Source organism: Stegostoma tigrinum, chromosome 7 (genome assembly GCF_030684315.1).
Source record: "Stegostoma tigrinum isolate sSteTig4 chromosome 7, sSteTig4.hap1, whole genome shotgun sequence".
Lineage (NCBI taxonomy): Eukaryota > Metazoa > Chordata > Chondrichthyes > Orectolobiformes > Stegostomatidae > Stegostoma > Stegostoma tigrinum.
In genome coordinates this window covers 29,053,004-29,079,025 of record NC_081360.1, presented here as the reverse complement: position 1 = coordinate 29,079,025, position 26,022 = coordinate 29,053,004, and the positions used below count along the sequence as shown (strand labels likewise).

Genomic DNA, 26,022 nt, shown 5'->3' with positions numbered 1-26,022 from the left:
TTCAGAAAGGTGACTAGACTCTAAATGTTGTCTCTCGCTTTTTGTCCTCAGAAGCTGCCAGACCTGTTGAGTTTCCTCCAGTAATTTCTGTTTTTGTTTCAGAGTTCCAGAATGTGCAGTTCTGTGTTTTGATAGGTAGATAGGCAATGGTTCACATTTAAAGAATGCGTTCATGAATTAGTTATTTCTGCCTACTGCAAAAATGAAAAAGGAAAGTGGCTCAACAATGACTTACTAAAAAAGTTCTGTATAGTATTGTATTCAAAAAGGAGACATACCAAATTTCCAGAAAAAACAAACAACAAACCCAAGGATTGGGAGCATTTCAGAATTCAGAAGAGCTGAAAAAGTTTCAATGAAAAGGGGGAAGGAAAAACAAAAAAAAAGAATAAAATTGCTAGCAACATAGAAACAGACTGAAACCTGTGTAGCGAAGGCAAAAAAGATTAGCAAAACCAAAATGTAGGTTCCTCACAGTCAGAAGTTGGGGAACAATGAAATGACAGAATTGAATAGATACTTTACTTCTGCGTTCACAAGAGAGCACAAATAATCTTCCAGAAATGGAAGGGAACCATAGATCAGTAACAGAATAGAATTGACGGAAATCAGTACTACAACAAAAATGGTGCTGGGGAAATTAATGGGGTTAAAGGTTGACAAATCTACTTTGCAGGGTACTAAAGGAATTAGCCCTGAAAATACTGGATGCATTTAAAATGGCCATGCAAAGTGCTATTGACACTGTAGTTCCTACAGATTGGAGGGGATCAAATGATATTGCACAATTTAAAATGGGAGGGAAGAAGAGCTAAAAGAGTACAGACCAGTAGTAGGAAAATTACTACAGTCTACTATAAAAGACATGGTACAGAACACTTGGAAAGCATTTACAGTTAATCAAAGTCAGCATGGATTATGACAAATCATGCTTTACAAATCGATTAGAAATTTTGAGAAGGTAAGTGCTGCAATAGATTAGGGAGTACCAGCTATGACCCAACTGAATGGAGGAGTGGGTTTGAAGGACCAAATGGCCTACTCCTACATCAACTTCTGCTTTTCATGTCAGGCAAGCAATCTCTCAAATAGGGACAGATTAGTGGGACAGAGATAGATCCAGGTGTTATCATCATGCAGGTGACAACTGAACTAACTATTTAGTTAATGCACCTTGTTACATTGGCTGGGGAAAGAGGATACATTCATGTTGCACAATCATGGGATAATACAGGATGTGTAGAAGTGGAAAGAAAAGCTGTTTACCCATTTGACCAGCCTTCCATGCAGCTCCTGTTCCCCTCCTTTAGAGATGAAGTGACAGGAAAATAGACAGATAAGATTTGGTTGGCCTAAAGAATCAACTTGTAATAGGCTGTCATTTACTTCCAAACATAGGAAATCCACTTGTCAGCATGAGATCTTATTTTGTTTAAAAGCATGCCTAAATTACAATAGCCAGGGAACTCCTGTGCAGTCCGACGTCCAACAAAAATATACTATCTCACAACCGTACCTTCTCCAATGAAAGGATATTCCATTCCATCCCGAACACCAGGTTCTATCTCCACTTCAAGTGTCCTCTCCTCATTTACAAGCCTAAATATTGAAATGAAAAGGAATACGTTTAAGAAAAAAAAGAGACAGAACTCCTTTTAACTTTTACCTGTACTTCAGCTTGTGATGACATCTTTTGGACAAAATGTGACAAATGTTATTGATACAGCTGTCAAATAATATTAAGTTAAAATCTGTCAGTAGTACAGAACCCCAGAACTACCAAACAAGACAGATTTATTGAAGCAGAGATACTAGGACCTGCTGATGCTGGAGAATCTGAGATAACATGTTGTGAAGCTGGATGAACACAGCAGGCCAAGCAACATCAGAGGAGCAGGAAAGCTTGATGTTTCAGGTTGGGACCCTTCTTCAGAAGAAGGGTCCCAACCCAAAACATCAAGCTTTCCTGCTCGGCCTGCTGTGTTTAACCAGATTTATTGAAGCTTTTTGTTTTGCAGTTGGGAGTGAGAAATAGTAAATGTAAAGGGAAACACCATTCATACCACATAAGAGGAGAATGGAGGTTAGAATGACATCTGCTCAATCACTGCAAAGAATTATGTTGACAACCAACTTGGGACAGTCAGATTGAAGTATGACGTACTTACATGTACTGGAAGCTACATATATTAATACACAGGGCTTTGTTCTATGGAAGCAGAACATGTACAAGCCCATTTCAATTCCCAAAGAAAGATTTAGTACTGTTTTTCAGTTCATTGCAAGTGACCCGTCAGCATGCATTGGCTGCTGTCAGTTAGCATTAACTGGTACATGCTCCATGGCAACATCTCTACCACTCCAAGTACACTTGCCAATTAATAAGCACCCTCCTCCTTGTATAATTGTTGTTTTACCTTTAACAATGTGAACTTCAGAATTTTAGTTCCTTCATGGATTGAAAGAATCAGCAAAAGCTCTTTCTGCAATAAACTTGAGATAGAAGGGACAAGGAGAAGCTGTTATAAAGGAATTAGAAGCAACTTGCTCATTAACCATCCCTGATAAGGAGAATTTGTTTCCTGGGAAAGAGGAGACAACACTGCTTGACAACTTGCTGCCTCATGACAAATGGGTAATCAAGTCTGCCTGCAGAAGGAAGATTCTGAAGTAAAAGGGTTAATTACAGGAAAAAAAACTGGTTTTAAAACAGGCAGCTAACCCCAATTGTAACAAGGAGCAGGGAGCTACTTCTAATAAGAAGTCAAGCTACAAACATGTTGTCTCCAGGACAGTAGTCAATGTTGTGGATGAAAGAATCTATTTAATCATCAATAATGTCACACCACCAAATTTGAAAGAGAACATTCTATAAGAATCCAACACCAGAATAATTCAGTAGTAGAACTCTGAAGATCAATACTCACAAGGACTAAACCTGAACTCTTCGAGAGATAGACACCATTAATCAGTAATAGTCAAGCTGAGTTGCAAGGCTTAAACTTGTTTACTTGAGTGGTCTTATTTTGGTTGCTACATGCAATAAAGTCTAAATCATTATTTTAATACTAGTTTGTGTGAGATTTCTTAATAAAGTACCTAGATTAAAGGTAACTCGTGGTAATTTACAAAAACACCTTTACTTTTCCTTTGTGAATTATCCAAACGAGTGCAAGACAAAAAGCTTTGACAAATGCATTTCTTCTCCAGCAAATTGAAGATGTTAAAACCGATACTCACTTAACATTGGGACACTCATCGCAAACCATTTCCTGAGTCATCTGGAATCTTCCAGGGCCTAATTGTGTGGTTCTCATTTCCTGTCTGCAGTTACATTTCCTCTTTCCAGGAGCTTGCTTTGCCACTGGCTTGTTTCTTACAACCTGTCAAGTTCACAAAATTGCTTTCCAGTTATATTTAAAATTAGTCCTTGAAATACTAGTCATGAGTTTAAAAGGCATTGTTTGATGTAGTGATTTGTCTTGTTTTACAAACACGAATTAGAAGCAAAAGTAGGCCATTCAAGCCTGCTTAAACATTCAATGTGATCATGGCGGATCTGCCGTGTTGTGAATTCCACATTCTAATCTACCTCTGATAACCTTTTAGTCTTGGAGATGGAAAGTTCTGGAAACTAGAGTCAAAAGAAGGCTTCTGATCTGAAACGTTGACTTTCCTGCTCCTCAGATGCTGTCTGACCTCCTGTGCTTTTCCAGCTCCTTTTTTTGGCTCTAGCTTCCAGTATCCTTGCTGTCTCCAAATCACTGAAAACCATACTGCGAAGCCTCTAAGGATGCCCACCTTGAAGGGTATTTCCTCCTCCCTCAAGAGAGCTCAGTGAGTCTCTCTCCCACTCCAACCCCTCTGTCTTGAAACTCCTAACTACATTCTGAAGCAATCTCAATACTACAGCCATGACTCCTTCTTCAATGCTTGTCGATACAGCCAGCTTATCCCCCACAGACTCCAGGTAATGTTCAGACCATCATAAGCAGTTTGAAGAAGGGATTCCATCCCGAAATGTTGACTTACCTGCTTAAATGCTTTCCGACCTTTTCTAGCTCCACAATTTTTAACTTTACATTCCTGTTGGGTATTGAACCTAATCTACCTTTGCCTTAAAAACATTCAATGCCCCCCAAACTCCTAAATAGAGGGCTCCAAAGTCATTTAGCCCCTGAGAAGAAACATTTCCCACATCTGTCCTAAAAGGGCAACGTTAATTTAAAAACAAACAAACAACGTCCCCTGGTCTGGACTCACCCAAACAAGGAAACATCTTTTCCATATCCATCTTATCAAGACAGTTCAGGACCTAATAAACTTCAATCAAATCTCACCTTACTTTTCTGAAGTCTGATAAAAACAAGTCCAGGCTATCTAATCTTTACTCATAAGACAAGCCACTCATTCTAGATATCAATCTAGTAAATCTCCTGTGAACTGCCTCTAATGCAACTGAAGCACAGCCTCCATCCTTTTACATTCAGTTCCTGTCACAGTAAAAGGATAGCATCCGATGAGCCTTCCTAATCATTTTCTGTACCTGCATACAATGTTCCCTCTAAGTCGTGCAACTGCTTGGAGGGTCCATGCATGCCAGTGTACAGATGTGATGACTTCCAGTTACAGAAGTTACTGCCACGTATGGATCACGGAGATCCACACAGCAGCAAAATTAGAGGGGCCATGGCCTGCATACCAACTCTTTGATAGTCGTGCAATGAAACAAATCTCTCTACACTTGAATTGTACAACTATTCTCCAGTTCAATAATATTCTGCTTTTTATGGTTCCTTCTTAAATGAAGAACTTCACACTTTCCCACACTATATTCTATCTGCTAGATTTTTGTCCACAACCTATATCCAACTGTATTCTTCCCACATCATCTGTACAACATATTTTATTACATTTACGTCACCTGCAGGCATTCAGACACAGAGCCTCTCTCCTTCTCTCATTGACTCAATGGACAAATTAACTATAAATTTAGATGATCGACCAGGAACATTACACGTATCTGGCAATGTAGCTACATTCAGTCAGAATAGTTAAAATAGAGCAGGAGTATAATTTACCTCAGGACCCTTATGATTTTCTTTTGGAATGGGTAGCACAGGAGCGGTTAGCGGAAACTATAGCGAGAAGCTAAACTACTGCCTTCAAGTACAAGTACCAAGCTTCAGTCTTTAAAATATTTTCTGAACAGAAATGTTACAGCAGTCCTCTGAAGCAGTCGGGACCTAAACCCATGCCTCCTGCTTCAGGGAGGTAGGGACATTGCTAGTGTACGACAAGACTGGGCTACAAAACAATGTTTATAAATATGACATGTACAAAATAACCCCTTAAAATGAAGTACCAGTTGAATTCTTCCCCAGGAATCACTGAGTCATACAGCATGGAAACTGACCCTACTGTCCAACTGGTCCACAATGTTTTCAAACTAAAATCAGAAGTTGCATGACTCCAGATAATAGTCCAACAGGCTTATTTAATCACAAGCTTTCAAAACACTGCTTCTTCATCAGCTAAAGTCCTGAAGGCCTGACAAAGGAGCAGCGCTATGAAAGCTTGTGATTTCAAATAAACCTGTTGGACTGACTTCTGACTTTGTTGGACTGGGGTAGACACCGGCAAGTCCACATCAAACTAAGCTAGTCCTACCTACCTGCCTGCCTTTGGCCCATATCTCTCCAAACCTTTCCTATTCACGTACTTATCCACTGTCTTTTAATATTATAACTGTACCTGCATCCACCTTTTCCTCTGGCAATTCATTCATCACACTAACCTCTATTAAAAAAAAATTATCCCTCATGTCTTTTAAATATTTTCCCTCAATTTAAAAATATGCCCCGTGGTTTTGAACTCCCCAACTTTAGGGAAAAGACCTTTGCTATTCATTTTATCTATGTTCTTCAAGACTTTAAAAACCTTTTGGAGGAAGACAGAGAAAAAGTGTGATAAAAACAGATTTTTAAGGCTTACATTAATTAGGAACTACATTTTTAAAAAATTTACTAACTATAAATACATAATTCCTCATATCCAAGAAAGCATTTGTTCAATTTTAGCTGAAATTCGTAAGTGATGTGACAAGTGATAAATTCACAATAGTGGTATGATATCTAGAATATGTTCCAGTTGGGACAACCCTAATTATGTACAGTCCTAGAGATATACAGCACGGAAACAAACCCTTCGGTCCATCTCATCCATGCCGACCAGATATCCTAAATAAATCTAATTCCATTTGGCGGCATTTTGCCTATATTGCTCTAAACCCTTCCTAATCATATCCCCATCCAGATGCCTTTTAAACATTGTAATTTTATCAGTCACCACCACTTCCTCTGGCAGTTCACTCCCCACACATGCACACCCTCTGCATTATAAACTTACCCCTTAGGTCCCTTTGAAATCTTCCCCTTCTCACCCTTAAACCTGTGCCCTCTAATTTTGGACTCCCCCACCCCAGGGAAAAGACCTTGTCTATTTACCCTATCCATGCCCCTCATGATTTTATAAACTTCTGTAAAGTCACCCCTCAGCTTCTGACACTCCATGGAAAATAGCCCCAGTGTATACAGCCTCTCCCTCTAGCTCAAAGCCTGGAAACATCCCTATAAATCTTTTCTGAATCCTTTCAAGTTTCACAACATCCTTCCCACAGCAAGGGAGACCTGACAGTATTCCAATAGTGGCCTAAGCAGTGTCCTGTACAGCTGCAAAATGACCTCCCAACTCCTAAACTCAATGAACTGACCAATAAAGGCACACATACCGCATACCAAATACTTTCTTCACTATCTTGTCTAACTGTGGCTCAACTTCCAAGGAACTATAAACCTGCATCCCAGGGCTCTTTGTTCAGCAATACTCCCCAGGCCCTTACCATTAAGTGTATAAGTAGTGCCCTGATTTGCCTTTCCAAAATGCAGCATCTGACATTTATCTAAATTAAACTCCACCTGCCACTCCTGAGCCCATTTGATCAAGATCCTAATGTACTGAAGTAACCTTCACTGTCAACTACACCCCAAATTTTGGTGTCATCTGCAAACTTACTGACATACCGCCTTTGTTCACATCCAAATCATTTATATAAAATGATGAAAAGCAGTGGACCCAGCACCAATCCTTATGGCACACCACTGGTCACAGGCCTCTAGTCTGAAAAGCAACCTTCCACCAACACACTCTCTTCTACCTTTGAGCCAGTTCTGTGTCCAAATAGCTAGTTGTCCCTGTAATATGTGTGACCCAGCCTTGCTAATCAGCCTACCATGATGAATTTTGTCAAACACCTTACTGAAGTTCATATAGATCATGTCCACCGCTCTGCCCTCATAAACCCTCCTTGTCACTTCTTCAAAAAGCTCAATTTTTGCCTTGTGTGTTTCTAAATTATATTGCAAAAAAGGTCTATCAAGTTACAATAAAAATCAGGCTGAGCATCACAACACAAAATGTAGAATAATAGTGTACAATTTTGTTCCAAGTCCAAATCATTAATTGCTCAAATTAATTTGTTGATCAAATAATTATACCTTGAAACCTGAAGTATTATAGTTACATTAATGTCAAGATATAAATTTTGCAATCTAACAGTACACAGATGCAACAAAATAATTTCCACTCAACTCAGTTTCTCACAGCAATACTTTAAGAATATATTAGGTGACATTTTGGTCTTTCAATTAAGTATTTCCCTAGGAAGTAGAGGCAGAAAATGCTGAAAACACTCAACAGCTCCGGCAGTATCGGTGGAGAGAGAAACCAAGCTAACATTTCAACAAAAAGGCAAACTTTTATTCATCGAGTAACCTCGGCAAAACTATGTTCATGCTTTTCTACATTCTAATGAAGAAATAAATAAATGATAAGTTGTTTTTATTTTAAACAGTTTTAGCTGTATATTTCTTGAAACATTCATCTATAGAATTTTAGGATTTTTTAAAAAATCATGTATTAAAGATTAACTATCACTCAGAGAGGTAGCAATAACCTAAACACCTATTTTAGTCATTTTTCAATAGAAAGTAATTAGCCCTGGCAGTTCTATTAGGTTTTACTCAATGTCTGGATCAGTCATCTGCTGCGTCAACAATGCCAGTTTTAAATGAAGACAACAAATCGGGCTCTCTCAAAAGGAGACTGTGAATATCTCAAGATTAAATACCCCTGACATGAACACATTGAAATAGCACCATTATTCTCAATTCAATATTTAAATTGAGGCAAATGTTCCACTTTGTTTTGGTTTGTACATTTTGAATTCTCTCTAGACAACAGCAAGATTAATTTATTAATACATACGAACAAGTAACTAGAGTTGGTCAGTTGGCCCTTCAAATCGAGCTCCACCATTCAAAGGTCATTAAGGGGGAGGCCACTGGATTGTTAATCCAGAGACCCAGATAATGTTCTGGGGACCTGGGTTCAAATACCACCATGGCAGGTAGTGAAACTTGAATTCAATAAGTATTTGGAATTAAGAATTTAATGATAACCATGAATCCATTGTCGATTGTTGGGGAAAAACCCATCTGGTTCACTAATGTCCTTTAGGGACGGAAACTGCCATTCTTACCTAGTCTGGCTGACATGTGACTCCAGACCCACAGCAGAGTGGTTAACTCTGGACTATAGGGATGGGCAATAAATGCTGCCTAGCCAGCGACGCCCTGATCCCATGAATTAAGGAAAAGGAAATTTGAACAGGTTTTAACCTCAACTCTACATTCCTGCAAATCCTCAAAAACTTTCACCCCTTGGAAATCAAGAATTTACCTCTGCTTTGAAAATATTTAAAGATTCTTCATCCGATGCTTTTGGAAGAAGGGAATTCCAAAGACTCTCAACGTTCGGAGAAAAAGTTTCCTCCTCTTTTTTAAAATCAGCATCCCCTCACTTCTAAACTATAACCCCTAGTTTTAGATTCTGAAACAAGGGGAAACATTCTTTTAGCATCCACCTGGTCAGGTCCCACCCCTCAGGATCTTGTGTTTCAAGTAGGTCACCTCTGATTTCTCTAAATTCCAAGAGGATAGAGGTTTAGCCTGTCCAGCCTTTCCTCATAAGGCAATCCACTCATTCCAGGTATTAGTTGAACAAACACTCTCGAAACTTGTTCCTACTCTAACATCCTTCCACAAGTATGCTAATCAGTACATAGTCTGATGAATCCTACTTTTAATCCAAGTATAACCTCCCTAATCTTGCAGTCAATTCCCCTTGTAATATAACATTGTATTAGCTTTCCTGATTACTTTGTTTTTAAAATTCATTTGAGGGATGTGGACGCTGCTGTTGGCTGGCATTTATTGCCCATCCCTAGTTGCCCTTGAGAAGGTGGTGGTGAGCTGCCTTCTTGAACCGCTGCAGTCCACCTGATGTGAATTGACCCACAATGCCATTAGGGAGGGAATGCCAGGATTTTGACCCAGCGACAGTGACAGAACGGCGATATATTTGCAAGTCAGAATGGTGAGTGGCTTGAAGGGGAACTTGAAGGTGGTGGTGTTTCCATATATCTGCTGTCCTGTTCCTTCTAGATGGAAGTGGTCACGGGTTTGAAAGGTGCTGTCTGAGGATCCTTGTTGATTTTCTACTGTGCATCTTGCAGATGGTACACACTGCTGATACTAAGCTTCGGTGATGGAGAGAGGTGCTGCTTGTGGATGTAGTGCCAATCAAGTGAGCTGCTTTGTCCTGCTTGGCGTCAACCTTCTTGAGTGTTGTTGGGGCTGCACTCATTCAGGCAAGTGGGGAGTATCCCATCACACACCTGAGTTGTGCCTTGTGGATGGTGGACAGGCTTTGGGTAGTCAGCGGGTGAGTTACCGCCACAGTATTCCTAGCTTCTGAACTGCTCTTTGTAGCCACTGTATTTACGTGGTGAGTCCGTTTGAGTTCCTGGTCACTAATAACCCCCAGTATGTTGGTTGGGGTCAGTGATGGTAACACTGTTGAATGCCAAGGGGTGGTAGTTAGTTTCTTACGGTTGATGGTCATAGCCTGGCATTGTGAGGCACAAATGTTATTTGCCATTTGTCAGCCCAAGCCTGGATATTGTCCATAATATGTTGCATGTGAACATGGACTGCTTCAATATCTGAGAAATCATGAATGGTGCTGAATATTGTGTAATCATTGGCGAACATCCCCACATCTGACCTTATGATGGAGGGAAGGTCATTGATGAAGCATCTAAAGATGGTTAGGCTTAGGAGACTACCCTGAGGAACTCCTGCAGAGATGTCCTGGGACTGAGATGACTGACCTCCAACAACCACGATCATCATCTTATGTGTGTCAGGTATAACTCTAACTACCAGAGAGTTTGCCTCCAATACCCGTTGATTCCAGTTTTGCTGGGCTCCTTGATGCCACACTAGACGAGCAGCAAGTTCTGGAGCACCAATCTTGAGTCCTATTGTTTAAATATTGTTACGGGCCATAGCCTTTGCAGTATCCAGTGTCCCCAACCATTTCTTGATTTCACTCCACATGATTCGACTTGGTTGAAGACTGGTATCTGTAATGCTGGGGACCACTGGAGGAGGCAGAGATATTTCCTGTACTTGCATACTAACCTTGTGGGATTCATGCACCAAGAAACCCTCTGCATCTCAGGTCTCCAATCTCACCATTTAGATAATGCTTTTTTTATTCTTTCTGCCAAAATGGACAATTTCATACTTTTTCCACCGTGTACTTTTATTTGCTAGATCTTTGCCTACTCGCTGAACCCATCTGTATTCCCTACTTACCCCTTACAATCTCCTCACAACTCAATGGCTACCTGTGTCAACAGACAATGTAGCTACCTTACCTTCGATCCTTTCATTGAAATAATTTATATAAATAAGTTGGGATTCCAGCACCGACCCTGTGGCATTCCACTTGTGACATCCTACCAGTCTGAAAAAGACCCATTTGTTCCTATTCCCTGCTTCCCATTAGCAAGGTGATCTTCTATCCATGCCAAAGTTACTACCAACACTACAAACTTTTATTTTCCACAATGATCTTTGGTGTGGCACCTTATTAAATGCATTCTAGAACTATAAAAGCAATACATCCACTGGTACCCCTTTATCTACAGCATACGTTACGCCTTCATTTTTATATTTTCTAATCAACCTGTTCAGAGATAATATTTCACACCTCTGGAGCTGATGGGTCTTGGAACCTGGGCCTCCTGTTTAGCAGTAGAACACTACCACTGTGTCATAAGCCCCCAGGTTACTTCTTCAAAGAAGTCCAATAAGTTAGTTAAATATAATTTCCCTATCACAAAACCATGCTGACTCAACCCTTGAACTTATTCAAGTGCTCCATTTTAACATCTTTAATAATAGCTTCCAACATTTTCTATGACAGACATTAAGCTGTACTTTCCTGGTTTCTACATCCCTCCCTTTTGAAATAAAATGAGTTATGTTAGCTAACTTCCATGCCTTTCATTAGATCTAACAAGTTTTGGAGAATTAAAACAAATGCATCAACTATTTAAGTGGTTACTTCTTTTAACACTCCAGGTTGAAATCCATCAGGACCTGGGAACTTGTTAACTTGGAATTTAAACGTTTTACTAAGTACTCCTTCCTTGTTAATTGTAATTTTCTGGAATTCCTTCATTCTTTCCAAATCCTGATGTAATGCTATTTGCAGGATGCTACTTTTATTGAGTGAAGACCAGTGCAAAATATTGGTTCAACTTGTCTGCTCTGTTATGTATTATTAATTCCTCAGCGATTCATTTTCTAAAAGGACCAATACTTACTTTGTTAACTTCTTTAAATATTGATAACTTTCCTAACTGTTTTATAACTTTGGCTAACTTTTTCTTATACTCTAATTTTTCTTGCCTTAACCTTTTAGTAATATTTTGCATTCGCTTTTTTTAATATTCTGTCTAGTCCTCTGACCTGCTACTTATTCTCGTGCAATTAACATCTTTTATTTGAGATCAATAATATCTTTGACTTTAATTAACCAGGAATGATGGGTCAATCCCTTGGAATGTTTCTACTCTGCACTGTCTGGAATGTCCCCATAATTGTTTTGCCCCTGTATCTCTATTGACCTATCCCTTAATCTAAATTGTCAGTTCACTTTCACTAACTCTGCTTTTAGCCCTCATTGTCGCCCTTGTTAAAATTCAAAATAGTAGTCCTGGACCCACACTTTTCTCCATTAAACTGTATGTAAAATTCAGTCATATTACAGTCACTGCTACTCAGAGCTGCTTTCACTATGAGGTCAGTGATTAATTCTCTCTCACTGGTCAAAACCAGATCTATTATAGCCCTTCCTAACTTGTCCTTCGTCTCAGCTAGCCCTTCCTCCAACCTCAAGCCACACCTCCATTTCCTACCTACTAACCTCATCCCGCACCCCCCCCCCCCCACCCCAGACTGACCTATCCTCTCCCTACCTCCCCACCTATACTCTCCTCTCCACGTATCTTCTCCTCTATCCATCTTCGGTCCACCTTCCCCTCTCTCCCTATTTATTTCAGAACCCTCTCCCCATGCCCTTTTTCTGACGAAGGGTCTAGGCCCGAAATGTCCGCTTTTGTGCTCTTAAGATGCTGCTGGGCCTGCTGTGTTCATCCAGCCTCACATTTCATTATCTTGGATTCTCCAGCATCTGCAGTTCCCATTATCACTATAACACATTCAACAAGTTCCTCTTCTAGACTACTTCGCTGCCCAACCACCCCCCACCCCCCAATCTGTTTCTTTTCCCCAGTCTATACGTAGGTTAAAATCCCCTTTGTCTTTTGAAAAGCTCCCATTATTTCTTTCTTGATAACTTTTGGTAACCATATGGTTACTGCTTGGGGGCCTGTAAAGAACTCCCACAAGCAACCTCTTGCCTTGATCATTCCCATGTCTACCCTGACTGTTCCTGTAACCTGATTTCCCGAATTTGACTCATCCCTCTCTCATGCAAATGTTATCTTTAATTAAGAGAGCCCTCCACCACCCTTTCCTTGCTTCCTGTCTTTTCTAAACGTAACATACTCCTTAATACTCAGGTCGCAATCTAGGTCACCCTGCAGCTAAATCTCAGTTATGGCCACTAGGTCATACTTATTTATCTCAATTTGAACTACTAGTTCATCTATTTTGTTTTAATTACTATGTGCATTCAAAATACAGTGCCTTCAATTTTGTCCTCTTATTTTTATAACTGAGTTGTATCTGATTAGGTCTCGAATCTGCATTCTCTGTCCCTTCCTGTCGTCTGTTTGCCATTTCCCACATTAATTCCTTCCTCTGTTGCATTTTGCCCCACTGATTCACCACAACTTTCTAAGTTTAGACACTTGACCCCACTATTCAGTTTAAAACCTGCTCTACATCCCTAGTTATGTGATTTGTAAGACCACCAGTCCCAGTACAATTCAGGTGTAGACCATGGCACTAGTACAGATCCCATTTTGCCCAGTATTGGTGCCATTACCCCACAAACCAGAACACATTGCCCCACCAGTTTTTCAGCCATGCATTCATTCCCTTTAACCTTGTTTACCCTAATGAGAGATTACCACCTTTGAGTTGTGCTTCTTGATTTGGTGCCTCCTTCCTAATTCTGCCTATGTCACTGGTGCCTACACAGAGATGACAACTGAACCGTTCCCATCCCACTGCAAGTTCTTCTCTAGCCCAGAACAGATGTCTTGAATCCTGGCACCAGGCAGACAGTACAGCTGTCTGGACTCACTTCCTTTGCTTCAGGAGACCATTGTCAATTCCCATGACTATTCTGTCCTCTATGACCACTATATTCCTTTTGGCACCTCGACTCGAATTGCTTCCGGTACTATGGGCATTTTGCTCATCCATCCTTCAGCCCCCAACCTCATCCAAACAAGCTGACAGAGCCTCAAAATTTGTTGGACAATTGCAGAGGTCAATATTCCTGCACTCTGGGTCCCTTTACCTGCAAATAAGCATTGTAGCAGAAAGTCTCTGAAACAACAGCACTTCATAAGACGGAAATTGCATAACTACACACCTAACATTAAAACAAAGGCGGCTCAATTTTCACAACTACTTCGAGTTAATGTATGCTAATTTTGCAGTCCTCTCAACAGAATACCTTGATGTTTCTTTTATTTTGCTATTGTTATCTTAGATGGTCAGTACTCATAACCCATTCCTTACACTAACAGTCAAATGGAGATCAACGATCTCTGATCTTTGTTTTTCAAACTTTAAGGAGAACAATTCATAAAGTTTCCTTTTCGAAATTAACTGTTATCCTTTTTCACCAGAATATACATGCTGCTAAGAGTGACCTGACCATGTTGATAAATGGATAAGAACAATGTGTCCTGAGGTAATCAGCAAACAAGAGATCAAAATATTTAGACAGGTACAAATTAATAGATAACAGTGTAATTACAAGACACAACGTTTTTGTTTTGTTTTAATACTTACTTCCACAAAGTTTCCCGAATATACTTCTTCAAGCGTAACTTCAAGGTCCACGATAATGTCACTTCCTCGCGGAATGTTCCGGTCTTGATGCCGTGGGCCTCCTCCAAACATAAAACCAAAATCCCCAAAGAAACTGTACGAAAACAAGATAATTTGATATGAACAAGCAACAATGTGTGAAATAATATATAAACAGTCAAATTTGGCATCACATTTACAGATATGGCAGTCTCTCCAGATAGACTGTAGCTAAGGAACAAAAACAAAGTTGCTGGAAAAGCTCAGCAGGTCTGGCAGCATCTGTGGAGGAGAAAACAAGAGTTAATGTTTCGGGTCTGGTGATCCTTCTGAGTAACATTAACTCTGTTTTCTCCTCCACAGATGCTGCCAGACCTGCTGAGCTTTTCCAGGAACTTTGTTTTTGTTCCTGATGTACAGCATCCATACTTCTCTCGGTTCTTAGACTGTAGCTAAGTTATCATTTCTGACCCATTAAGACCAAGGAGTTTCCAAGTTCAATGCTTTAACCTTGCTAAATTAACTGATGTCGACTAGGAGTAGGGAGGCTGCACAAACAGCTGTTGTGCTGTTGGGTAAAGACAGTGAAGGGGTGGGGGGGGAACAAATATACTGCTCATTATTCTCATTTCTGATGGTTACACAATTACCTCTAGTTTAAAATTAGCCCTGTGCTTCAACCTTCAATCAAAACCAGAGACAATTTAAAACACATTTCTCTGGCAAGTGAAAATAAATTCGGTATTTCTTTGATAAATGTAATCTTCCCTGGATTCCAGAGTAGAGTGTAAAACTGGTCACAAACAATTGTGATAAATATATTTAAGATACATCTAAAAAGTTGCTAATTTAGATGATCAGTCATCTACTTACTGTGAAAATATGTCATCATGGGAACCTTGACGACCTTCTTTTAAGCCCTCTTCCCCATACATGTCGTATTGTTTCCTCTTCTCTTCATCAGACAAAACCTAACAAAATAGAATTCAGAGTGGTCATTAGAGTAATCATTTCGTCCAAGTAGACCTTATGGTACTTTAGTTCCAGCTACAATCACACAAGACACTTTCTTCCAAAATGAACAATCCATTTAGCACTATCCAAAGCCATAGAACCAAATTCTGAAAAATTCAAGATGAAGTTTAAAAAGGCTTCAAATCAAGGCAGATAGATTTTCAACATCCCACTTTTATGGCAGAACACATTACAGAAAATACCTTTTCAAAATTTTGTTCTGCAGTTGCAGAAGTCCACGATAATAAAGGAAGTCTTGCTTTATATAGTATCTTTCAAAATCATTAAGTCTCTGCAAGCACTTTACAACTGATGTAATACTTTGGAAGTGTAGTCACTGTTGTAGGAAATGTGGCAGCCAACTTGAACACAGCGAAACTCCCACAAACAGCACCATGATAAAAATGAAAACTCTAATCTGTCTATTGATTGACAGATAAATATTGCCAAAGACACTAGATGACCTTCCCTACTCTTATTTTAAAAGTAAGTGTTGCGAGATCAGCCAGAGAAAGGAGGTCAGTTTACTGTCTCACCTGATGGACAGCATCTCTGATCAGTGCAGCATTGTCTCCATACAGTCCTGGAGTGAGCATAGATTTTTTTTTCTGCTCAGACACTGGAATGGAACTTTAACATGGAACCTTGTGATTCAGAGTTGAGAGCATCACCAACTGAGCCATAGCTAACTCAGTGCAATCTACACTCTACAAGCCCAACCTAGTGTAGATTTTAGTCAAATATGAGGCATTCCATTGTGCAATTACTGACACCTCTCCACAGTATCCAAACTCCTCTGCCCAAAAAGGGACAGATGGACCTGTGAAGTGAACTTAACTTTCCCTATATCGTATGTCATCAAGAAATTTCCCAGAAGTTCCACATCGTAGATTGTTAGTAAGTTCAGATCACATAGGATCCAGGGGAGCTAGCCAATTGAATACTAAATTGGCTCGAAGGCAGGAAACAGAGCATCATGGTAGAGGGTTGCTTTTCCGACTGGAGGCCTGTGACCAGCAGTGTGCCACAAGGATCGGCGCTGGGTCCATTTTTTTTTGTCATTTATACAAATGATTTGGATGTGAATATAGGGCACATGGTTACAAAGTTTGCAGGGAACACCAAAATTGGTGGTGTAATGGACAGTGAATATTATTTCAGGGGACAACAGGACCTTGATCAGATGGGCCAAGCAGCAGCACATGGAGATAATTTAGATAACTGTAAGGGTGTTGCACTTTGGTAAGGCACACCAGGGCAGGGCATAGCAATTAATGGTAGGGCCCTGGGAATGTTGCCGAACAAAGAGACATAGGGCATGCAGGTGCATAGTTCTTTCAAAGTTCACCACAGGTAGACAGAGTGGCGAAGGCAGCATTTGGCACACTTGCCTTCATTGGTCAGAACATTGAGGCTGCATAGGACAATGGTAAGGTCACTTTTAGAATACGGGCGTGGGGGGGGGCGTGTATAATTCTGGTCACCATTCTATAGGAAGGATGTTGTTAAACTTGAGCAAGTGTGCAGAAAAGATTTACAAGATGTTGCTGGGACTGGAAAGTTTGAGCTATAGTGACAGGCTGAATAGACTGGGGCTTTAGTTCCCCCTGGAGTGTCACAGGCTGAGGGGTGACCTTATAGAGGTCTATAAAACCACGCAGGGCATGGATGGGGTGAATAGCGAAAGTGTGTTTCCCCCCCCCCCCCCCCCCCCCCCCGACCCCCCCAGGGTTAGGGAATCCAAAGCTAGAGGGCATAGATTTAAGGTGAGAGGGGAAAGATTTTAAAAGGCCCTGAGGGCTAACTTTTTTCAGGCAGAGCATGAAGTGTGTATGGAATGAGATGCCAGAGGAAGTGACAGAGGCTGGTACAATTACAACATTTAAAAGGCATCTGGATGGGTACACAAATAGGAAGTGTTTCAAGGGGTATGGGCCGAATGTTGGCCATTCAGATTCGGTTAATATGGAATGTCCAGTGGCGCAGATGAGTTGGACCAAAGGGACTGTTTCTGTGCTGTTTGACTCTATTGGAATCTGTTTTCAAGTGTGAAAACTTCTTGGGGCGCGCACAGGAAGAGACAATTCCAACTTCTTTGTTCACATGCAAGTTCAAATTGTGTTAACACATCTGTGGAAAAGGGAGAGTTCTGTCTTCCAATCTGTGCCATGTTTCTCATTTATTATACCCCAAATACTGATTAAAAGCTGAACTTTTGATGTCAACTCTGAAAGGCTTTGATGGAGAACATGATAATCACAAAACCTCAACTGTACTAAAATAAAGTTATTCATGATTGGGTGTGGCAAGGGGGGGGGGGGGAGAACACTTTTTTTTTTACGGGATGAAATAGCACATCAAATCAAATAACAGGATTTAGAATTATTCTTGCCATTTCAATTGGGAATTTGAAATTGAAGCTGGTACTTTCAAGTTAATACTCTTATCTTAATCGTGCTCCTAATAAACACAGAAAATGTGGGCAATGGACATTCTGGTTTGCCAGCTTTAAAACATGTCCCAGGTATTACTTAGCAAAGACTCAGGTGATACATATTCAAGTTAGATATCTGAGTGAGCTACGAAGAAATTTGAATTCTCTTTCATTCTCTCCAGTTTCAATCTTTACAGGAGGTATGCCAAATTCAGGCAAGGTGATTGACAACAAGATTGTGCAAGATTTTCTCTGAAAGCAAAAATGCAAGGTTTTTGTTTTAAGTTTCTACCTCAAGAAAACAGAAAGGTGCTAGTTTTAAAAATACTCCCCTAACTATGAGACTAATACAAATTAAACTGTAGCAAAAAGAGGAAAATAATAACTTTTAAAAAAATGTTGGCCTGAATTCAATAAAAAGTTGTTCCCTATTTAAGGACATGACGTGATCCAATTTGTAGATGTTAAGATACATAAAATTAGAAAGGTACAATGCAATCAGAATTGGTTTTTACAATACAAGCCTGCTTCACATACATCCTTCAAAGTAGTCCTCTAGGGATGATTAATTATATGTTGCATGGACAAAAAGGTTTCTCTGGGTTGAGACAGAGTAATTTGGAACAAAATTGATCCAGAATTAGTAGCCCAGTATTTAAAAATCAGAAACGTTCAATGTGATCAGGTTAGTTTCAGACTGAGTCACTAACAAAACCTGGAAGACCACCTTGTCACTGGTTCTGACTCCTTACCACAACTCCAGATAATCCTACAAATTAATGCCACAATGGGTAGGGTGATCCCAGTTGAACAGGCTGCAGGAAGCTTACAACAAAACAAAGATAAACTGAACACACTCAGCAGTTGACGTATCTGCAGGCAAAAATCAGTACTTCATCAGAACTGTAAAAATTATTTTCTGTAATTTATTCATGAGGGAAAGGAAGAAAGAATTTTTAAAAAGTGAGTCGTTGAAATACTTGGTTGCAGAATAGCAGATTATAATCAATGGCAGGTGAGATGATTGTGACGCAAAGCAGGCATTAGCAAAATCAAAAAGACACATACAAGAAACAAAGAATGTGCAAATAACTAAAAATTAAAAGGAGCCATGAATAAAAAGCAAGATCACGCAGGTTCCTGTGACTCTACTAAGGGGGGAAAAAGATAATGGACACCAAGGGTGGTTAAATCCTACCCCAAATATTAACTTGCTCCTTCCCCCAGTCCTGAAAATGTCAGCACACTCATTAACTGTGGCTGCCAAATGGCATCTGTACAAAGTTGTGAAACATTAATTCAATGTAATAGCCAGAGGGTTGAAAATTGCCTAGTCCAGCAACTCCATGCCAGTCAATTTAATCTGTGCTGGTAAAACTGAGGTGATAATGCTGGATAAAATTATTAGTCACTTAAGTAAATACAGGTTAATTAAGGAAATCCAATGTGGATTTGTTAAAGGTAAATCATGTTTAACCAACTTGATAGGAGTTTGAGTGGTATCATAGTGGTGAAGATAATGCTGTTTTTATAGCGTCTATCAACTTCCAAAATATATTTGTTAAAGTGCCACACATTAACCCATGATCAAAGTTAGAACTCATGGAATGAAAGGGACAGTAGCTACATGGGTCCAGAATTGACTGTGACAGGAAACAACAGCTGAATGTTTGTTTTCAGACAGGATGACCACTTAAGAATGACTTCCCCAAGAATTTGTTAGGACACCGACAGTACCTGACAAATTACTAACCTGTATAGGGTAAAACTTCCAAATTTGCAAGTGACAAAGCTTGGAACCATTGTGAACAATGAAGCAGATGGTGTAGGATAGCAAAGTCATATGCATAGTGAAATGGTCAGAAAGGAGAAATATAATGCAGAAGTGGGTGAAATGATTAATTTAGCATGAAGGCAGCAGAGAAACAATACAAAGTAAAAGATGCAAATTTTGAAAAAGAGACCAGGAGCAGAGGGACCAAGTCAATATGTAAGAAAATTCCTAACATGGCAAGGCACATCAAGTGAACAACGAATAAAGGATGGGACATCCTAGGTTTCATTAATGGTCGTAAAGTCAACAAGCAATAAATTTTATTAAACCTCTACAAATACTGGCTCAGCCTCATCTGGACTATTACATCTATTTCTGGGCACCATATTTTCCAGTGAAGAGATTAGAGGGGATGCAGAAAAAATGCCTCCAGGGATGAGAAACTTCCGTTACACAAGGCAGACTGAAGGTCTTCCTCCTTGAAGAGGAGATTAATACAGTTATCCAAAATTTCAGAGTTCAGATAGGGACAAAACAACAATGCAATGATCAAGAACCAGACAAAACAGATTTAAGATATTTGGCAAAAGAAACAATAGCAACACAAGGAGAAACATTCACACAGGTTAGGATCTGGTATGCACTGCCCGAGAGTGGCAAAAGTAGGGTGAATTTTGACTGTCAGGAGGGAATTAGATCATTATCCAGAAAAGAAAATGTTACAGCACTACACGAAAAAGACAGTAGTGGCTCTAGATGAAGTGCTCCTTTGGAAGGCCAGCTGACATGACAGACCAAATGACCTCTTTCTATGCTATAACCATTCCATTATTTTAGAAAGACAGTTCATGAGCTTAATTAAAAAAACAGAAAGCTAAAGATAGATGTTAAACTTGGAGAAAGAACTGAAGTAGCAAGAAATTGGGAGTTCAAGATTACATCTTCAGACAAAAGCAGAGGACTGTTAGCAGAAGTTACCTAAGTGATGTTCAGTTTCCAGACTATAGAAGAGGCCCCAACAAGATCAAGGAATACAGAACTTCATTTGTTTAAAGAATATTGGGATATTCTGTGATCACGGTAGGCCTTTCTTCCTGAAATTTGGAAGAAGTTCACATAAATTGTTGCTCCGAGGGTGTTAAGATTTAGGCAGAAGGTCAGTGAACAATCTTTGCACAAAAGCTTAAGCTTCATAAATAGCTTTAGTCAGTTAAACATACTTGGAGGCCCTCAACTATTAAATGCACTACAAGTGTCCTACCATTCATAAACACGACATGCGTATAAAATAGACAATAAGTATTATTAGGAGAAACACTGATAGTCGTATTGTTTCAGGACATGCAGTTTTAAAGACGTTAAACTAAAAAGTGTACGAGATCTGCAAATGTGTAACTGAAACAATATGTAAATTGAGAATCTTACAGCAGCTGCTCCAGCAGGCTTGGATTATAGTGTGACCTCTCACCCCTTCACCAATAGCCAATGAGCTGAAGCCACACAGTCTCCCAGATTTGTCATCACTATAACTCAGAAGTAAAAAGAAGTGACTGAGACTTCACAAGGAAAGGCCGAAATGTACCTGACGGGTAACCCTCCCTCATACCATTACACTGGTATTGCACACACACTCAGCCTACATTGCCCCTACTCAGTACCTCATAAGCAGCCCCCAAATCCTGGAACTTAGCCTGCGCTGCCGGATCGTCGGGGTTTCTGTCGGGGTGCAACTGCAGTGCCAGTTTGCGATAAGCCTTCTTGATATCCTTCACCGAGGCGCTTTTAGATACCCCCAGAATCTTGTAGAAATCCCGGCTGTCCTCAGACACAAACAAAAAAAAAACACGAGATATGAAGAAAATACACACAACTGAAATAAGACCTTACAGCCCTTTCAGTGACTGATGAACAACGCACTTGGCAAAATTTTGTTTGTTAAAAAACTGAACAAGTTCCCACCCGATGATCACACCGGGGGGTCACTCTAACGCGTTAATACCCATGATATTCATTCAGTGAAGTGAAGGTAGATAGGAAGAGCTGCAGGAACCTGAGCTGGAGATCTCTCCCTCTCACTTACCCTGTCAGAACCTCCCCGCTCAGACACAGCAGCACAATACACACAGAGCGCACACCCGCCGCCATGCTGCACACTTTTCCTCCTTCCCTTCCTTGTTCTTTTTTTTGTTGTTTTGGCTCCGCTGCCCACGTTACTCTCTACGAGCTGGTTAGCGGCAACTACCGGCAGAGGCAACCTAACAGCATCGCCGCTTCCTCATGCCTGACGCTTTCAGGAGGGGCGGAGTCCAAGCTCGTACTCCAACTGCTAGACCTTCTCATTCGTTTGCTATCGTACCGGGAAAGGGGTTGGGCAGAGGAAGAGGAGGGCACGGGGGTATAGTTGTGTGTGTGTGTTCGTGCAGGAAATTATGCACAGAATTCTAATAAGTCAAAAACGGAACTAAAAATAAACAAGGTGGAAAATCTCATTTATATTTTCGCCTTTTTTAAAAAATTGCTTCGTGTTAGGTTTTTAAAGTTGAAACATGTAAGACTGAGTTAAAGTTAAATGATGAAGTGTTATTGCGTTAGAAAATGTACAGTCCTGTGTCAGTTTTTTTTATTTCAAAAGCTTAGTTGCATCACAGTGCTGTCCAAGAAGTGTTTAGGATTCTTCCCGGAAAATGGAAAATACCGTTAGTGGATAAGTGTTTTGAGAGAAGATTGAATAATTATTTGAGGACGAGTAAGATTCTAATTTTGAGTAAAATTGTGTGCGTTGGCAATAATAAGATGATACAGATGGTCATCTTTGGTGGACATGTTCTGTGATTCTAAATAAACTTATTGTTTGATGTCTGCAATTATATATAGCATCTCTAAACTGCCTTGCTACCTTTTCTCCATCTTCAAAAGCATCTCCTCTTGGTCACCTCCATTTAGTTTTCTTAGTACAACCTGGTGAAATATCTTAGGAAATTTTACTAAGCTATAATATTAATGTAAGTTTTTGTTCCTTACCAGATGGATTTTGCTTTTACATAAATGTATTCAAAGATCTTGGATTCATAAAATAAATTATGAAACTTCAAAATAATCCACAATCCATTTTGCCTGTAGGATTGTGATTTGGATCAATTAAGACTCATAAGGAGAAAAAATCTGACTATTGTGAAATAAAAGACTTGTATTTATAAGGCAATTTTTGAGACTTCCTGATATCACAAAGCAATTTGAAGCCCATTAAGTACCTATGAAGTACTGTCACTTCTGTAATTTAGGAAACATTGCAATCAATTTGCACTCAGAAAACTCCCACAAGCGGCAGCAACATAAGCTAGAATGAGGCACTGGCCACTTTAGTGTGCTGTGCCCAACTTGGAGTTTGAGCCCCGTTTGGAAACCTGGGAGCTTCAGCAGTGGCAGCACTGCCAAGATTGACCCAGCTCGGACTCGTGGTGGCGATGTTAGTGGAAGTAAGATGGTGCCGAACAGTGCTGACACGGTTCTAGTGGCGGTGGTGGGGCTCCAGGACGTGGCTGGGCCCAGGTATCTGACAGTAGAGGCGGTGGCATTCTGGCTGCAGTGATGTGTGGGGACTTGGAGCATCTAAGTACTTGCAGACTGAGGGATGGACTTTGTGACTGTTTTTCTGGGAGCAAGAACTGATGGTGGAGGTGGGGGAGTGATCTAGACATTTCCTTTTGTTTTGCCTGTTTCTTTTATTTCTGTTTGTGTTTTTCCTCCTCTCTTTATACTAAGATGGCACTAGAGAATGGTGACTTTTTACATTTTTCATTGTACTACTGTACCTGAGTATATGTGACAATAAAATCTAAATTTAAAAACAGCAGTGGGATAGTGACCAAATTATGCTTATTTTTTAAAATGTCTATGAGGGATATATGTTAGCCAGGCCTCCAGGGATAATACACCTGTTCTTCATTGAATTAGTTTCAAGGGATATTTTACATTCAACAAAACAGGCAGATGGGACCTCGGTTTACCACCATATCCACAAGACATACTGTTTCGAACAGTACAATGCTTCTGCAGTTTTGTACGGGAAATTTCAGTCTTGATTTTTGTGCTCAAGCCCTGGAGTGTAACTTGAACTCAGAACCTAGGCATTTAGAGGAAACAGCACTACAAATATATTAGGAAAACAAGTTATGACATTTCAATTATGTGTCTTCATCAGAATTGACTCTTGATTTATAAACCTATCAGCAGAATTCCAGGTTCTGTATCAAATTTTCAGTATTTTGCAGGCTCTCCTTTTTATCTAAGTTGTGTGTATCACTATGGAGATATCTCTTGTGCATCCCTTCAAATAATCGACTAAGTCAGGAAAGGAAGAAATTTTTATGCTGGAGATGTTTATAATTTACATTTTCATATCTAATTTCCTCGACCACTCTCTCAACAAGAGTTAGTGAAGCAGGCATACTGAAACATGGGAAGGTAAAATTGCCATAGGTTAATTCATGAAACAGAAGTAAAATATTGTTGCTGGAAACTGAAAAAACAGCTGAAAATACTCTGCAGATTAGGCAGCATTTGTCAGAAATTTAAGGATAGCTGATCTAAAATATTAACTTTGTTTTCTTTCCACCTGATGCAACCAGAGAGGTTCAGTATTTCTAGCATTTTCTGTTTACTGATAAAACATTTTATTTTGGGAGCCGGTATAAGGTTCCAGATTTTTGTGCCCCACGTGAGTGGTTTGAGCGCTGGACGAAGGGTCACTACAACCTTTTGGATCTAATGTTAGTACCAAGCAATCGAAAAGAAGCAGAATACTGCAATGTGGATATATAGAGACAGAAAAGAAGAAAAATGCTGGGAAATAGAATTAACGGTTCAGGTTTTGTGGAACAGCCTACGAGCTAGAAGGATCAATATAAGGTAGAACATTTTTAACTTTTTTCAGCTCCGACGAATGGTCCTGTATCAGAAAACGTTCACTGTCTCTCCATCTTCGCAGATGCCGCCTAAACTGCTCCGTTTAAAAGCATTTTCAAGTGCTTATTTCAAGTACCTAGAGGTTGTGTACACACTGAAAATGCAAAGTCCTGCTTATTGTCGTCCAGTAAGACTTGGTTAAGACTCGGGCGGATCGACTACAGGAATGTGACCGAGACAAGCTAGAGTAAGACAACTGAAACTTGGTTGCGTTGAAACCAAGACCAAAGCTCAAACAAAAACATATTTGTTTAAAGTCCCCAAATAGCGAAATGGCCAGGTGTGGACAGAATTGCATCGCCTTGTAGATATTCCGGGGTGTACTTATTGTAAATGTGCGTAGTTCGGTCTGTGTATGAGATAAAGTCTCTGTTAGTCCTATCCGTTTGTAACTGCGATGATATGCAACAGGCTTGTTGCAAGTAGCAGTACGGCCTCAGGATGCTGCTGCTACCGCCACGCCTGCCTCTGGTGGGCCGAAGCCCTCCGTTCCGCCGCCCACCGTCGTGTCTCGGGCTAGGAGCTGCACACTGCGAGCGGCGGCGGAGACTGCAGGGACAGGCGCCGCCTGGCTGGGCCCAGCTCCAGCTCCAGCTCCGGACACTCCGCGGGCCTGGTAAGGAGCGCCGTGTTAATGGTCTGACTCATGTAGGGATTGCAGTGACTGAGGGGCCGGATAGATTCCTCTTCCCTGACCCAGGAGGGCTGTGCTGAGAGGAAGGAAACTGCTTCGCTGCTAGCAGGAAACACGGTGTCCAACTGTTGTTTTGTATTTGCTTTCTTAATAATTATCTTTCCCTTTTGCATCTGAACTGCATGTGTATATAGTCACGTTCATCCCTTTCTTCTCGCTAAATCTGCATATTTGAAAACGACTTGTTTTTCTCTTACCCCATCTCCACTTTTAAATAAACAAACGTTGATTTATAACAGATAGCCTCTGAAATACAAAAGGTTAAGGGAAACTTGTAAGAGCGAAATCAAAACGTGGTTGCTGGCCCCTAAAGGCCTCATTGAGCTGGTGGACCTCAGAAAAGGGGCAGATACCAGCAAAGAGCCGCCACCCCGTCCAAAGCCTGCTGGCTAAGTCTGTTGATGTCCACTTTGGCCATGCCGAGCAGCTATCCCACAAGGAGGTGCTTTGATCTGTCCACCCCTCCTCCTCTCAGGGTGCCCATAAATCAGGAGCATTGGGCAGAAGTGCAACCAGAAAATTAAAAGCAACCCCTTTTTTAAAAAAAACAAAAGTTATTCCAAACAAAAACATAAAAAATTTATTCCCCCAAGTCACAAAAGCTAAATGTGGCCTGTAAATCTACTTTAAATTTAAATTGCTTGATACTACTGCAGGT

At 40.3% G+C, this 26,022-nt stretch overlaps 2 protein-coding genes across 8 annotated transcripts in view; one reads left to right on the top strand and one right to left on the bottom strand.

The window, feature by feature from the left end:
• The window catches only part of dnajb11 (DnaJ heat shock protein family (Hsp40) member B11), a 36,068-nt gene extending 14,040 nt beyond the window's left edge, over positions 1-22,028 (bottom strand). The window contains exons 1-6 of the mRNA XM_048533998.2: positions 21,786-22,028; positions 21,364-21,520; positions 15,357-15,454; positions 14,466-14,598; positions 3,241-3,383; positions 1,517-1,599 (exon numbers count right to left, since the gene is read on the bottom strand). Of these exons, the coding sequence (XP_048389955.1) occupies positions 1,517-1,599; positions 3,241-3,383; positions 14,466-14,598; positions 15,357-15,454; positions 21,364-21,520; positions 21,786-21,850 (679 nt within the window). The 5' untranslated portion in view covers positions 21,851-22,028. The remainder of the gene's footprint in view (positions 1-1,516; positions 1,600-3,240; positions 3,384-14,465; positions 14,599-15,356; positions 15,455-21,363; positions 21,521-21,785) is intronic.
• The window catches only part of tbccd1 (TBCC domain containing 1), a 66,531-nt gene that overhangs the window by 15,161 nt on the left and 25,348 nt on the right, over positions 1-26,022 (top strand). For 2 of the 7 annotated variants that reach the window (XR_009445931.1, XM_048533992.2), the window contains exon 1: positions 24,635-25,286. The exons of 1 other annotated variant lie outside the window; for it this stretch is intronic. Coding sequence is in view for 1 of the 6 variants with exons in the window: in XM_048533992.2 (XP_048389949.1) it covers positions 25,112-25,286 (175 nt within the window). In the remaining 5 variants the exon portion in view is untranslated. Of the gene's footprint in view, positions 1-14,299; positions 14,401-24,414; positions 24,614-24,634; positions 25,287-26,022 lie in introns of those variants that run through there. 4 more of the 7 variants (XM_048533996.2, XM_048533997.2, XM_048533995.2 and 1 more) reach the window with 4 other exon arrangements.